Raw genomic sequence first — 13833 nt, forward strand, 5'->3', positions numbered from 1 at the left:
CCTACCAATCATTATACTGTTGTCTGGGTCCGTGAGTTTTTTTCTCCCTCAATCCCTCCACCTGCCCAAACCAACCCCAACAGCCGTCAGCCTCCTATCTATGAGTCTGTCTATATTTTGCTTAATTCTTTCTGTTCATTAGATCCCATAAGAATGCAACCCCACGATACTTGTCTTTCTCTGAATGGCCTATTTCACTTAGCATAATGTTCTCCAGGTCCATCCATGCTGTCACAAAAAGTAAGATTTCCTTTTTTAAGGCCTAGTAGTATTCCACTGTGTAAATGTACCAAAGCTTTTTTTATCCACTCATCTATGGACACTTGGGCTGCTTCCAAATCTTGGCGATTGTAAATAACGCTACAATGAACATAGGGGTGGATATAGTCTTCCAAATTAGTGTTTTGGGTTTCTTCGGATAAATTCCCAGAGATAGAATCACTGGGTCATAAGGCAGTTCCATTTTTAATTTTTTAGGTAACTCCATACTGCTTTTTCACAGTAGCTACACCAATGTGCATATCCACCAACAGTGCATGAGGGTTCCCTTTTCTCCACATCCTAGCCAGGACTTGTTGCTTGTGATCTATTGATGATAGCCATTCTGACAGGTGTGAAGTGGTATCTCATTGTGGTTTTAATTTGCATCTCACTGATTAGTAACATTGAGCATCTTTTTATTTGTCTATTGACCATCTGAATGTCCTATTTAAAGAAGTGTCTATTCAGGTCTTCTAGTCATTAAAAAAAATTTTTTTTTGTATTGAGTCTTATAAGTTCTTTATAAATTTTGGATATTAACCCCTTATCAGATGTATTAGTGAATATGTTTTCCCATTCAGTGGGTTGTCTTTTCACTTTGCTGATGGTTTCCTTTGCTGTGTAAAATCTTTTTAGTTTGATGTAGTCCCATTTATTTTTTTTCTTTTGTCTCCCTTGCCCGAGGAGATATATCAGAAAAAATATTGCTACGAGAAATGTCTAAGATTTTATTAATTCTTTGTAACTGCGCGTGTGTGTGTGTGTGTGTGTGTGTGTGTGTATAAAATAGTGACTATACTGAACTAATAGGAATACAGAACAGGGCGATAATGAGACCAGAGGAAAAGGTAGAACCTAAGAACTATATATTTTTGAAAAATATAAAAATGAATTTACATTACAATCAAAGAAATTTAAATTAGTAAAAAAGAAGTTAACTTATAGAAACTTGTGAAAAAAATCTCCTTTTCTGACATTATTTGTATAATGTTCATATAATAAAGGCTAAGAGTAGAGCAAGGGAAAAACATTATAAGAGTTTTCCAAAATTTAAAAATATTCTAAAAATACACTGCATATGATACAATATCTAGTACATTATATACCCATGATGCTATTATTATCATAGGCAAAGGAGTGAACATTAAACACTAGAGATAGTCTCTCTCTCTCTCTATATATATACACACAAAAATATGCTTAAAAACTGCTGGAAAAACACACCTTTTTGGGAAGAGGTTCCTCGTTGGTCATCTTGAATCCTAGAAAAAGGAATAGAGAGATGAGGTTCAATTGATTTTATTCCATTGAAAGTAGGAACAAAAAATACTAGCCTTTTGAAACCAATTTATTAGTGAACTCAATTATGACCAAATCATTAGGGGTTCTTTAGTTTTAGATTTACAGAACAATTGCAAAGATATTACAGGGTTCCTGAATACGCCACACTTAGTCTCTCAAGTTAACACTTTACATTAGCATTACTATTACATTACATTGCAACTGTTATTAGGTTATTAAAAACATTCTGTTGTAAAAAAGTAGTTCTTTTTGATGTTGCCATAAAGGATTGATAGATAATTTTTGAAAGCATTCTTACAACTGCCCTATGAAAGACAAATCTTGCAGAAGTGACAACTTTGTGCTGAAGTCAGATATTGACCTCAGGCAGTATCCCAGGCATCTTGCTGAATTGATATAGAAGAGCAGTACCAGTTGCTAAGCCTTTTCTTTTACAGCATTATGGTTAAGGTAGAAGCTATCACTGCCATAATTCACTACTGTACAATGTTTACATATAATATACACCTTAATAAAAATATTCCTACACCATTTGATCTCATGTCACAGTAATTTGTATCTCAAAACGTTTCTTTATATAAATTTATACAAAATTCACTTACTCTTGTAGCAAAAGATAAATTGAAGAACTATTCTCATTAACTTTATATGCTTACTGAAAATACTTCTGGTTACTTCCTAATACTCAAATTTAACAAGGAGGCAAGCTAATTTAAACTTATTGCTAGGTATCATTTATAATAGTATAGTAATGAATGTTCCCTTATAAACTTTCTCTATAGTTTATTTTACCTATCCATACTCACTACATATTCCAAATTATTAAAATTTTAACTCAATAGAAATAAGTCACAGAAATGTAATGTACAGCATGGTAAATATTTGAGAATGGTATTCCATTTTTATGTCAGATACAATCCCAACTCTGTAAGTCAAATACTCTTAAACCCTGACTTTCAGATTAGGTACATTGTGAAGGAACAGGACACGTTAGAAAATAATTGTAAATTGATCACATCATAAATTACTGGCTTAATTCTTCCCTCCTTAATAAGCTTATCATTGGATGTTGCTAGCAAAAATCCGAGTATATCATTTTTTTTCTGAGCTGATGGCTGCTCAGTGTTAATGTGAGACCAGTGATCCCAATCATTTGGGAAACAAACCCTCTCCAAGTTCATCTCCACAGAGGTCTCACTATTTCTATTTTAGCTTTAATGTGCACTCACTCCACTATACTGTAACCTCTTAAAACCCAGAAAGTTTGGCATTTACTTGCAATTGCCCATTTATCCAGAGCTAAATATAATAGGTACACATCAATAATCTATTTAATTAAAAAAAAAAAAAAACACCTACAAGACAATTATAGCCATTTTTAACTAGTATATAAATGTGTACCGATGTATGTCACTATTCTAGGTAAATCTTTCTCAAGGCTTTTCATCTTACTCAAAACAGTGCATGCCAATTCCTTGCCCTTTTATTTAGGTTATTTTTCTTCATTGCTCTTAGCCCGACTTGACATTTTATATACTTACAAGAGGCCCAGTGCACGAATTCGTGCACCAGTGGGTCCCTCGGCCTGGCCTGCGGGATTGGGCTGAAACCGGCTCTCCGACATCCTCTGAGGGGTCCCAGATTGCGAGAGGGCGCAGGCAAGGCCAAGGGACCCCACCAGTGCACGATCAGGGCCAGGGAGGGACATGGGAGGTTGGCCAGCCAGGGAGGGTCCATGGGAGGGCTCTAGGGCATGTCCAGCCCGTCTTGCTCAGTCCCGATTGGCTGGACCCCAGCAGCAAGCTAACCTACCGGTCAGAGCATTTTCCCCCTGGTGGTCAGTGCATGTCATAGTGACTGGTCGACCAGTCGAGTGTCTGCACCCTGGTGGTCAGTGCATGTCATAGCGAGCAGTGGAGTGGCCCTAGCATATCATTAGCATATTACACTTAGATTGAACGGCTGACCAGACACTTAGCCTATCAGGCTTTTATTATATAGGATGTTTCTCCCAGTTATGAAATAAGCTCCATGAGAAAATTTCCATTCACTGCTGATGCCTCAGTACATGGTAGGCACTCAAACATATGCTAAACAGCCCTAACCGGTTTGGCTCAGTGGATAGAGCGTCAGCCTGTGGACTGAAGGGTCCCAGGTTCGATTCCGGTCAAGGGCATGTACCTTGGTTGCGGGCACATCCCCATTAGGGGTTGTGCAAGAGGCAGCTGATCGATGTTTCTCTCTCATCGATGTTTCTAACTCTCTATCCCTCTCCCTTCCTCTCTGTAAAAAAATCAATAAAATATATTTTTAAAAAATATGCTAAACAAACAAGTGAATTAGCCTGTTACTATTAAATCATAAAAGGTGAGCTAAATACTTGTATGCATGCATATAAGCATAACCAATGGACACAGACAGTAAGGGGATGAAGGCATACCCTGGCGGGTGGGAGCAGCCAGGGAGAGGTCAATGGGGGGAAGAAAGGAGACATATGTAATACTTTCAAGAATAAAGAATTTAAAATTTTTTTAAAAGTGAGCTAAATAAGTAAATCTAGTTTTCCCCCAAAATCAACCAAGATGACAATCCTGAAAAATTTCGAGTATATATGTGGAACTTAATTTAATAGGTATTGTGATAGAGCTCTATTAGCGACAGTTTGAAAACAGCTATATTTACCACTGTAGATAGGTAGTCTACCTGTTATCTAGTTACTGGGCACTAGAGACACTCAAAATCTTAGTTATAAAACTTAAGTATTATGGGTGCTGTTTAATATAGATTAAACATTAAATTCCAGTTATGTTTCTATAACCTGACACTTTGCCCAGGTCTATTTGTCTATTCTTCTCTTAATACAAAGTTACTCAGCTTCTTATTCTATTAAAATAAAATTAATTGCAAACTTAACTAGCAATAAATATGCTAAAGTGTTTGTTTTAATGGCATTTACATGATGGAGAAGTTCTCCTAGCCCTGCTTTTCTAGAACAGGGTGACAAACTTTGCAAGTAAAAAAGGCAGCATAACCCCAGAGCCTTTTTTCCCATTTAAAAAATGATTACCACCACCAAGGCTCAAAATTATTGTGCTATTTTTAAAGATAAACATTAGACTTTAGCATTAGCATGGTGACTGGCACAAAATAAGCATTTAATTACTAGTCTACTACTCATAAAAAAAACAAAAAACCCAAAGACCCTCAGTCACTATTTCTCGAAAAGCCCAAGGGAGAATCGACAGGTTGACAGTAACAATATTTGTTTCTAAGCCTCACTGTAGAATTCTTGGTGATCTCCGATGTTTAGAATTATAAACAGTGAGTTATTTTAATTTCTTACATTGGCTTACATTCTCTTTTAAAAGTTTGATGCTGGGTAGATTTTAACAACACACTGCTTAGAGGATATTTATATTTTTTCTTTTAAAAAAATATATTTTCATTGATATTAGAGATAAAGGGAGAGAAAGAGATAGAAACATCAATGATGAGAATCACCAATCGGCTGCCTCGTACATGCCCGGAGATCGAGCCCTCAACCCAGGCATGTGCCCTAACCTGGAAATCGACCCAGGACCACCTGGTTCATAGATCAATGCTCAACCACTGACCCACACTGGCCGGGCTGTATTTGCTTTACAAAAATAAATTTTGAAATTTGTAATATAAGTCAAGGATAAATACAGGTCTGGTATAAATCTTTGCATTTCACATGTCGATTATCAGTCGCAGGTCATTCCACATATTATGGGATATGTAACCTGGGAATTCAAAGCATAAGCATTTAGAAACTCCTCCCTTATCTTTAACTGATAGAAAGTCAATCTTTCCTTGAGAGTCCATGATATTGCACAATAGTTAAATGGGCAGTCTGGCAAAAGGCAAATTAAAACAAGTTTAAAATTTAAAAGCATCAACATCCAACTAATTAATCAAAATAGAACCTGGTTCTCAATTTTGACTTTCACATTGCACAAATGTGTTAAGGAATTTATTATTTCCCAATACAATTTTTTTTGGCACAACTGACAGCACACAATAACCATGTAAAGTCAATTCTAGAGTCATAAAGACAATGGACATTCCAGGTTCTTAGTACAATCAATCTATTCTTGTATCGGAAAAATGGAATGACCGAAATATCATTTGGAGTTGAACATTGAAGGAAAAAAATGAGTATGTGTTCAGTGCTATGAGGCATTCATTTAATAATTACAACTTTTCAAAGTTAGTCCCCATTTCCCAGATGATGAAATGACAAATTAGTAACTAATGAAAATGGGTAATTCTCCCACTCTCTGATCCTAAATAGTGATCAAGCAGCTTATAGCTAGAAAATGCAGAAAAGCAAAATAAGTAAAATTCAAAATTGGCCAATTTGGTTACCTTTTAGTACATTTAAAAAAATTGGTTAAACATGATTTTAAAATTATGTAACGGTTTTAGTTATTCATGTGGATAATTCATAAAGATAATATAGCTCAAGTTTATATGTCAGAACCACCAATCACTCTTGATGCCTTCATATTGATAACAGATTATGATCTAGACTAGAGGCTTAGTTTGAGTTGGCTGGGTGGCTAGCATCCCAAATCCCAGTACTTTCCTGACGCTTAGCATTATGATCCTAAGTTATGCAACTCAGTTCTCTCAAAAATGAGAGGCAAGCACCAGCCAACACAACTTCAGTAAGAAAGCATGTACCTAGCTGAAACTCACAACAAATAATACAACATGGTACTAGCCTTGGCGCTGCAACAGAAAGGGTACTAGTTAGCAATCGGAAGACCACCTTATCCTGACTCTGGTACCTTCTCAGTCATGTGATCCTGAGGTCACTTAACTCTCTGGGCTACAGTCTACAAAACAGCAAAAAGGGGACACCAATTTTGCCTGCCTCACAAAGTGCTGCACATCTCAATGCTTTAAGTGCCATACAAAAAAAAAAGGGGGGGGGGGGGAATCTTTCAAATAAAACACTCACATTAACATAAAAGACAACTTTAATGTGTATTTAGGGGAGAACATTTATTTACTAGAGGCCTGGTGCACAAATTCATGTACCAGTGGGGTCCCTCGGCCTGACCTGTGGCATCGGCCGAAACTGGCTCTCCAGAGGGCACAGGCCAGGCCAAGGGACCCCAACAGTGCACCATCAGGGCTGGGGAGGGACTGCAGGAGGGCTCCAGGGCACGTCTGACCCATCTCACTCAGTCCCAATCAGCTGGACCCCAGCAGCAAGCTAACCCACTCGTCAGAGCGTCTGCCCCCTGGCGGTCAGCCCACATCATAGCGAGCAGTTGAGTGGCCTTAGCATATCATGCTTTGACTGGTTGAATGGCCTACGGACCACCACACTTAACATATTAAGCTTTTATTATATAGGATAACATTGAATTCTAGCCTGATACACCATTTTAATAACCAATATACGATTATGGACATATTAAAAAGTTTTTCTCTGATAAGTTTAATAATAGAAAATTATTTAGAGGCAAAAAAAAGTGGGAGATAACCTAATACTCCCTAGGTCATGTTTTGCTAAATGACCTACCAACATACAATTTTAAGAGCAAGAAAACACTTTTTTTCCCCCCCAGAGCAACATACTATTCAAAACTAATGAAAATGATCAAGACTGCTACTAAGTATACAGAGCGGAGGGAAGTAGGTTTACAGTTGGGAGGACGGGAAAGTGTTTATTCTTGTGTGCTACTGTTTCCCACACGAACCGCTGCAAACCTCCTCCCGTCCACTCCCGGCGTGTTCCAGGGGCTCCCGTGCGGCGGGACCGGGAGGCGGCGCCGCGCCGCACAGACCCGTGTGTGATTACCGCCCCGCTCACGTCCGCAGCTCAGGGCCGCTGCCGGCGCCGACTCCCCCTCACCCCCAGCGACGGGATTAACGAGCCTCTGAGGACGGAACACGGCAGGGACGACCCGGGACCGTCACCCGCTCAGGGACTGACTCCGCCTTGTGAGGGAGAGGCGGTTTGTACCATGTCAGCACGGCTCCTCGGGATTTTTAACGGAGTCCTTTGGGACCAAACAGCCAATTAAACATTACCAAACAGGAACTTGGACTTGGGCTCCCCACGTGAAAGACAGGGCTTGAAGAAACTCAACGAGCAGCCTGGCGAGGACCCCGGGTCCCAAGGTGAGGCTTGACAAGTCCACGGAGGTCGGTCAGTGGCTCCTCGGAGTGGTCTTGAACTCGGAGTGCACCAACCGTGTGAACATGGAAGGCACCGGGGAACGCGGCTGCGGCGACCACCGACTGCGCGGCGAGAACGGTGGTCCAGAGCGCGGCGCTCCTTCCGGGCAGAACCGCCGGCCGCGGGGCGGGGCGGGGCGCGCGGCGAAGGGGCGGACTCCGGGTCCCGCCGGCCGCGGGAGCGCCCGCCTCGCCCCGGGCCCGGGGGACGGGAGAGGAGGTAAAATGGCCTCGAGGCGGCGGAAGTGTCCCTCGGGCGGGAAGGCGACGCGGCCAGCGGAGGCCGGCGGGCCCCGGGAGCCGAGTCGCCCTCAGGGCTCTCAGCGCCCCTTCCCGGGCGAGCGCGGCCGCGCCTCAGCCCTCGGGACCCAGAGCCCCTCGCGGCCGCTCCCGCCGCCCGCCCGCACCTACCTCTCCAGCCGGAGGCCGCGCCGGCGCCGCCCACTCACATAGGCCGAGGCCGCGCTGCCGGATCGCCGCCCAGGCCGCCCGATCGCGCTCCCGAAGACCCCCGCGCTCCCCTTTATTTGCAGGTCTCGCCGCCACAAAATGGCGCTGAGGGAGGAAGTGAGGCCCCGCCGCCCCACCCCCTTCCCGCTCCGCCCGCCGCCCCGCCCCGCCCCGCCCCTCCCCGCCCGCCGCCGGGCCCGGCCCCGGCCGGTGTGCGCCGCCGCCCGCCCACTCCCGCCACGCCTGGTGCGCGGCCCGCCCCCTCACCGAGGGTCGCCTCCCGTCAGGGCCGTAACCACCAGGCCGCCGCCGGGCCCCGCCGCGGGCAGGGAAGGCGAAGGGACGGCGCCCGACCTGGGCTCGAGGCGCTGAGGGAGGACTGCGCTCAGGTGGCACCCCCACGGCGGCTGGAGCGCCGCGAGCTCGGCGGGGGCGGGGAGAGAGGCGGCCCGCGGGGAGGGGTGGGCCGCGAGGTCGGAGGTCAGCCGCAAGGCATCACGGGAAGGGCGGCGGGGGTCGCGGCCGGCGGCGGGGGGTTGGACGCGCTCGCCGGCCACCTGCGGCTGCGGCGCGGCCCTGGCGGAGGGATCTGGGCAAAGGCGGCGCGTGATTGGATGTTCCGCCGCACAGCAGCCGCCCGGGATGCCTCCGCGCGCCGCGGCCAGGTGCGAGCCCGGGGCGGGGCCGGGGGCGGCGCTTAGCCTCCCGGTTGCGGATTTGGGAGCCGAGAAGCCGACGCTTTGCCTTCCGTCCTGAAGTGCAGCCTCCCGACCGCTCGGCTCATCCCTGACTTGACATCTCGAGGCGCAGCGGAGGCGCTCTGGGCAGATGGAGGCTGTGCCTTTGTCAGCAGCTCCGGGGCGCCTTGCTGACCCAGAAACGAGGGGAAGGCTCACCCGGAGTGGTCTTAAGGAGCCCGGTAAAATAAGTTCTGTGATTCTCCTACGCGGAGCTGTGTCCGCTGCAGAAGAGCGCCGGTGTTGCCTGGTGAAGGAGAAGCCGTCTCTTCCGCTCACCGTGGGGTCAGGTCTGGCCGTTGATCGGTCCGCTCTTATCCGGCTTTTCCAAAACTGCTGACCCCCCAGGTGTCCTGGAATGCGGCGACTTACAAGGATAAGATTAAAGAGAGCTCCAGACGGTCAAAGGGATCGCCCGGTCAATCAGATCGGTAGGGAGAAAATGTTTGCAACTTCCAGGACTCTTCAACACTGAAAAAGACCAAAGCCCAGAGAGGAAAAGGGGCAAGAACAGGGACAGACATTGCACAGGAGAGAGTAGCAATGGCCCCGTTGGTCCTCCCTGGCAGCGGAGTGCACTTTATTAGGACGGTACAGTTTTGGTGCTTTGGAATGAGCCCCAGGTAAAATCGGAAGGCTGTCCTAGGAGCAAAAACAATGGTTACCTACAGGGTGGTGGGAGGGGTGGGGGGAGATAAACAGAAGCAAGACTTCTCCGTCTTTGAACTAAAGTTTTTACATCGCCAAAGCCAAGTTGAAATCAGTGAATTTAACTCCGGGTCAAACTGGTAACTATGTCATTAAACAGAAAAGAATTATTCCCCAGGTATTTTTATTTTTTATCCTCACCCAAGGACATGTTCTTATTGACTTGAGAGAGAGAGAGAGATCAGTCTATTGCCTCCCATATGCACCCCGACCAGGGATTGAACTTGCAACCTAGGTATGTGCTCTGACCAAATCACATTGGCACCCTTTTTGGTGTCTGAGAGGATGCTCCAACCACCTGAGCTACCCAGCCAGGGCTTCCCCAGGTATTTTTAACATCGTACTCAAAGTGTATATAATCTAAGGATGAAAAAAGAACTGCAAAGGAATCTTCAGCTTCACTTGGTGGTTTATAAATAATGGTAATAAGGCCTGGCTGGTGTGGCTCAGTGGTTGAGTGTCAACCCATGCACCAAGACGTCACGGGTTCAATTCCCAGTCAGGGCACGTGCCTGGGTTGCCAACTCGATCCCCAGTATGGGGCATGCAGGAGGCAGCCAGTTGATGTTTCCATCTCTCCTTTCCTCTCTCAAATAAAAACATATTTAAACAAAACAAAAAAAAAAGAAAGAAAAAATGGTAATGTTGTTGCTATACTTTTGAAACTGTATTGTAGGGTACATAAATGTTTGAATGTTGTAACATACAAGACTTTTTTCAGTGTAAGAGAAAATGAGATACAAATGTAAGATCAAGGAAGTTCAGGGAAACTATAATATGTTTAAATTGGAAATATCATTTTGAGCACATAACTTTTAAAATAAACTTCCTATTTCTGTGCACTGAAAGGACCTAGAAGCAGTAGGTCCAGATGTTCCAGTTTGCCAGGGACTGGGGATTTCCCTGGATGTTGGGATTTCAGTGTTAATTCTAGAACTGTCCCAGGCAAACCATGTTGGTTGGTCACCTACAGTAATAATGAACACACTTGCCAATCAGATCATGGTTTCTAAATTCCATTTCCCACTGAGTAAATCCAGAGCATCTTGGATTCACTTATACTTCAAATTAAACTTTAAATTATACTTCAGTAAAGTGTGGAAAGAAAGACCAACCAAACCAGGACACGCGAAGGCCGCTTACCCAGAACCTGCTGTAGTGAGAGAGTCAGCCGCCATGGCGTGTGATTGGCAGAGACTCCAGGCCGGTGGGAGAGGGAGAGCAGGAGGAGGAGAGGCGAGGCCAGGTGTGCCCCGAGGGGCTGTGGGCAGGGAGCTGGCGGCAGCTGGTCAGAGGTGGGCCTCCCCGGGATCAGTTAGGGCGTCTATTTGGCTTTCTTCAGTTGGTTCTCAGCTGCAAAGGGGGACAAAGATAGGGAAGCTGTCAGTTTGTAATCACGTCTGGCCATTTTGAGCTGATTACTATAGAGCAGGCGTCCTCAGACTACGGCCCGCGGGCCACATGCGGGTGTTTTTGCCGTTTTGTTTTTTTACTTCAAAATAAGATTTGTGCAGTGTGCACAGGAATTTGTTCATAGTTTTTTTTAAACTATAGTCCGGCCCTCCAACGGTCTGAGGGACAGTGAACTGGCCCCCTGTTTAAAAAGTTTGAGGACCCCTGTTCTAGAGGGTTTGTTTAGCTTTCTGGAGTGTTACAGAGATAGCAGACCGACTTCCTCTGAGTCTGCTGGAGAGCAGGCTGGCTTCCTGGGCCGGTTACTGGAGGGGAGGGGGCTGGTTTCCTAGGCCCTTTGCTGCAGGTTGTGGGTCAAAATTCTGTTTTTGTATATGGTCTGGCCACGCCCATTTGTATATTTGGTTTTTAAAAGTAAATTTTAAAAAGACAAAGATCTCCCAGAGGCCACATTTAGGACAATTGTAGCAAATGACTAAATGGAATAGATAAAAAAATCTATACTCTATAGTTATACTTGATGAGAGGATGTGGGGGGTGGGGGGTGGGGGGGGGAGAAGGAGACTATTTTTCTATAATTGGAAATGACTACTACACCAGCTTTTCCCTCTGAACATTAATTGTTAAAGGGAAATACAATATTTGCCCTACCTTTACAATAGGGTGCTAGCAAATGTAGACTAAATGATATAGTTAGAACATGACTATTACACAAATCTGAAAGAAATAATTGATTTAAGCAAGGATTATCCATGGACTTAAAAACGTTTAGATGAGCCCTAGCCAGTTTGGCTCGGTGGCTAGAGTGTTGGCCTGAGGATTGAAGGGTCCCAGGTTCGATTCCGGTCAAGGGCACATACCTGGGTTATGGGCTCAATCCCCAGTGGGGGACGTGCAGGAGGCAGCTGATCGATGGTTCTCTCTTATCATTGATGTTTCTATCTCTCTCTCCCTCTTCCTTCCTCTCTGAAATAAAAATATATTAAAAACATTTTTAAAAATTATTAAAAGAAACAACCTTTAGATGACAGCTTGCTGAGAAATGGCAGTATTCATGTGGCGCCAAAATACCACTCCACAGGGAATTGATCGAATTGCAGAGCACACTTGTGTAGTGGAGCCATCTGGTGGTCAAAGTTAGAATCTGCAATAGACAACCTCCAATTTGCAGAAAGTGCAGGAGAAAGAGTAGTAGTGCAAATCTAAAAATACTAGTAAAATTAACTATTACCCCCCCCCAAAAAAAACTTTATGAAGCTATCAACAATAAATATTTACTGAGCACCTGGGTTAGGCCCAGCATAGTCCTCAATATCCATGCCACTTCAAGCTGCAGTTTCAAATGAGAAACCAAAGTATAATGACATTTTTTAGATATGACTTCTAAATAGCACTATTGAGTTAGATTGATGTTAAATAAATCAGCCACTTCTTTCCCACCTGCTTCCTACTTAGCCTATAACCTTTATTCCTACTGCTTTGATTTCGGAACTGCCTAATAAAATGTTCAGAGGGAGACCAGAGGGAAGAAGGAAAACGGCATCTACACTGTCTGGCCTGGGTCATTGATGTCCATAAAGTCCAGGGACCCGTGACACGGGCAGAACGGTGGTTGAAGAAGTTGATGGTGATTCATGGGCGCTCTCCTGAGCCTCAGAGCTGGCGTGACCACGACCCTGAGCATGAACGTATCATGCTCTCCCATGAGCCAGTACCTTTGCTCGGTTCATTCTGTCTGCAGTGTTCTTCCCATGCTTCCTCGCCAGGTTATCTCCTGTTCCCCTCATTAGCAATTAGCTTTAGAGACGTTACTTATTTAGCTTATTGTGTCAAACATAGAGATTTGTGGTTTTATAAATGTGGAGCTAAACCAAACTTTCTAGACTAATGTTCTAAGCTTGTGTGTGTGTGTGTGTGTGTGTTGTTGTTGTTGTTGTTGTTAATACTCACCAGAGGATATTTTTTCCATTGAATTTTTAGAAAGAATGGAAGGGACGGGGAGAGATGGAGAGAAAGAAACATCAATGTGAGAGGGATACATGGATGGGTTGCTTCCCACACTTGCCCCCCAGGGCTGGGGATGGAGCCTGCAACCGAGGTACGTGCCCTTCAGCCCCCACAAAGAGCTCCACTGGCACTCTTAAAAAATGTATTTTTAAAATAATGTATATTTCTATCACAAATTTTACTACTTTTTTAAAAAGATGTCTTTATTGATTTCAGAGAGAGGAAAGGAGATGGGAGGGAGAGATAGAAACATCAATTTTGAGAGAGAATCATTGATTGGCTGCCTCTTGCACACCCCCTACTGGGGGTCAAGCCTGCAACCTGGGCATTTGCCCTGACTGGGAATTGAACTGGTGACCTCCTGGTTCATGGGTCGACACTCAACCACTGAGCCACCCCGGCCAGGCTACTACTATTTTAAAAATTATATTTCATTGTACCTATATCCTTGAACATAATGCTGAACAATTTTCTAGGCTTTGTTTCCTTGTATTGTTTTGAGTTAGTGTATTTGTCATATACCCAAGAAACATTTACTGAATACCTGCCACATTGTACTAAGTACAGGATCTACAAAGATTCCCCCCCTCCCCCAAAAAAAACCCCACAATGTGGCTATACAGTTGGGTTTTAATCATTTTGAATCCTTGGTGGGGGCAGGGAGCAGAGATAATAGAGGTTTGGAGAACTCAGCGTCAGTTCTTGGAAACAAGCTTGTGCAAATACTGGGAAGTCCCTC

The 13833-nt window shown here is 44.5% G+C and overlaps 1 protein-coding gene across 4 annotated transcripts in view; it reads right to left on the reverse strand.

Annotated features, from left to right (window-relative positions):
- Positions 1-8790, reverse strand: part of WTAP (WT1 associated protein) — a 28443-nt gene extending 19653 nt beyond the window's left edge. The window contains exons 1-2 of one of the 4 annotated variants that reach the window (XR_013813969.1): positions 8191-8347; positions 1486-1523 (exon numbers count right to left, since the gene is read on the reverse strand). Coding sequence is in view for 3 of the 4 variants with exons in the window: in XM_079780328.1 (XP_079636454.1) it covers positions 1486-1515 (30 nt within the window). In the remaining variant the exon portion in view is untranslated. Of the gene's footprint in view, positions 1-1485; positions 1524-7632; positions 7749-8190; positions 8349-8496 lie in introns of those variants that run through there. The other 3 variants (XM_079780328.1, XM_079780326.1, XM_079780327.1) reach the window with 3 other exon arrangements.
- Positions 8791-13833: the final 5043 nt, after the last annotated feature.

Source organism: Cnephaeus nilssonii (assembly GCF_951640355.1).
Source record: "Cnephaeus nilssonii genome assembly, chromosome: 9".
Taxonomy (NCBI): domain Eukaryota; kingdom Metazoa; phylum Chordata; class Mammalia; order Chiroptera; family Vespertilionidae; genus Cnephaeus; species Cnephaeus nilssonii.